The 1,094-nt window shown below is 34.8% G+C and overlaps 1 protein-coding gene across 1 annotated transcript in view; it reads right to left on the bottom strand.

Moving 5' to 3' along the window:
* DPP8 (dipeptidyl peptidase 8) overlaps positions 1-1,094 on the bottom strand; it is a 58,314-nt gene that overhangs the window by 28,476 nt on the left and 28,744 nt on the right. The window contains exon 7 of the mRNA XM_004374671.3: positions 812-964. Coding sequence (XP_004374728.1) covers positions 812-964 — 153 coding nt within the window. The remainder of the gene's footprint in view (positions 1-811; positions 965-1,094) is intronic.

Below are 1,094 nucleotides of genomic sequence, written 5' to 3' on the forward strand. Positions count from 1 at the left end.
CACACTAATGTTCACTGCTGCACCATTCACAATAGCCAAAAGGTGGAAACAACTGAAATGTCCATCAACTGATGAATGGGTAAGCAAATAGTAGTATATACATACCATGGAATATTATTTAATCATAAACAAGAATGAAGTCCTCACGCATGCCACAACACGGATGAACCCTGAGGACATTATGCTTAGCAAAATTAGTCAGAGACAAAAGGACAAACACTATGTGATACCACTTATATAAAATAAGTAAATATATGGAAACCAAAAGTATTTAGTGGTTACCAGGGATGGTAGGGAGAGGGAAAGAAGGAGTTTTTGTTTAGAGTGTAGTGTAGGTATGTTAAAGGTGGTGGGAAAGTTTGGAAAAAACAGTGAAAATAAGTGCACAACTTGAAGAATGTAATCAATGTTACCGAAGTGTACAATGTAGAAATTGATGAAATGCTGTATGTGCTGCTGTGTTTATATTAAAATAAAGAAAAAGAAAGGAAGCTAAAAAACCCCAAGAGTTAGTATGATTTTTACAATTGCAATGCTGTAAACAGCAAGATGGAAAAAAATCACTAATTAAGAACATAATCCCTTAAAAATCTTCATTTGCTAACAAAGGCTGCTTCTTATTCACTCCTTGAAGTAACTGGTTTTGCACACATCTCCATCTTTGAAAATATTGGAAAAGGGTAAGCCTGTAATTCAAAAATTACAGTGATACTTAATGAACCCATCTTTATTGAGGCTGTAAACGACCACTTTGACTATACTTCTGGATGACTGCAGGGAGAATCTTGTTTGGAAAGAGGAAATGCGTGACTGTGAATGCCAATGGGTACTGTACCTGTTTTAGGATAACGGAATGCATCTGCCCTTCTTGTTTCCAACATAGGGGATGTAACATGAATAATTTCCACCTCAGATTCATCATTTTCTTCATAGAGAATTCTCAGAATTTTGCCACCACTGGGAGCTTAGAAAGAATTTAGATATTGAAGATTTAGAATTATTCCAGAAAGTAATCATAACTGACCATTCCCTCTAGTATTAGATTTCCCATGGTGAAAAAATAATTTATGTATATAATCTGGTACTTTTATGTA

Source organism: Trichechus manatus, unplaced genomic scaffold (assembly GCF_000243295.1).
Source record: "Trichechus manatus latirostris isolate Lorelei unplaced genomic scaffold, TriManLat1.0 scaffold00030, whole genome shotgun sequence".
NCBI classification, from domain to species: domain Eukaryota; kingdom Metazoa; phylum Chordata; class Mammalia; order Sirenia; family Trichechidae; genus Trichechus; species Trichechus manatus.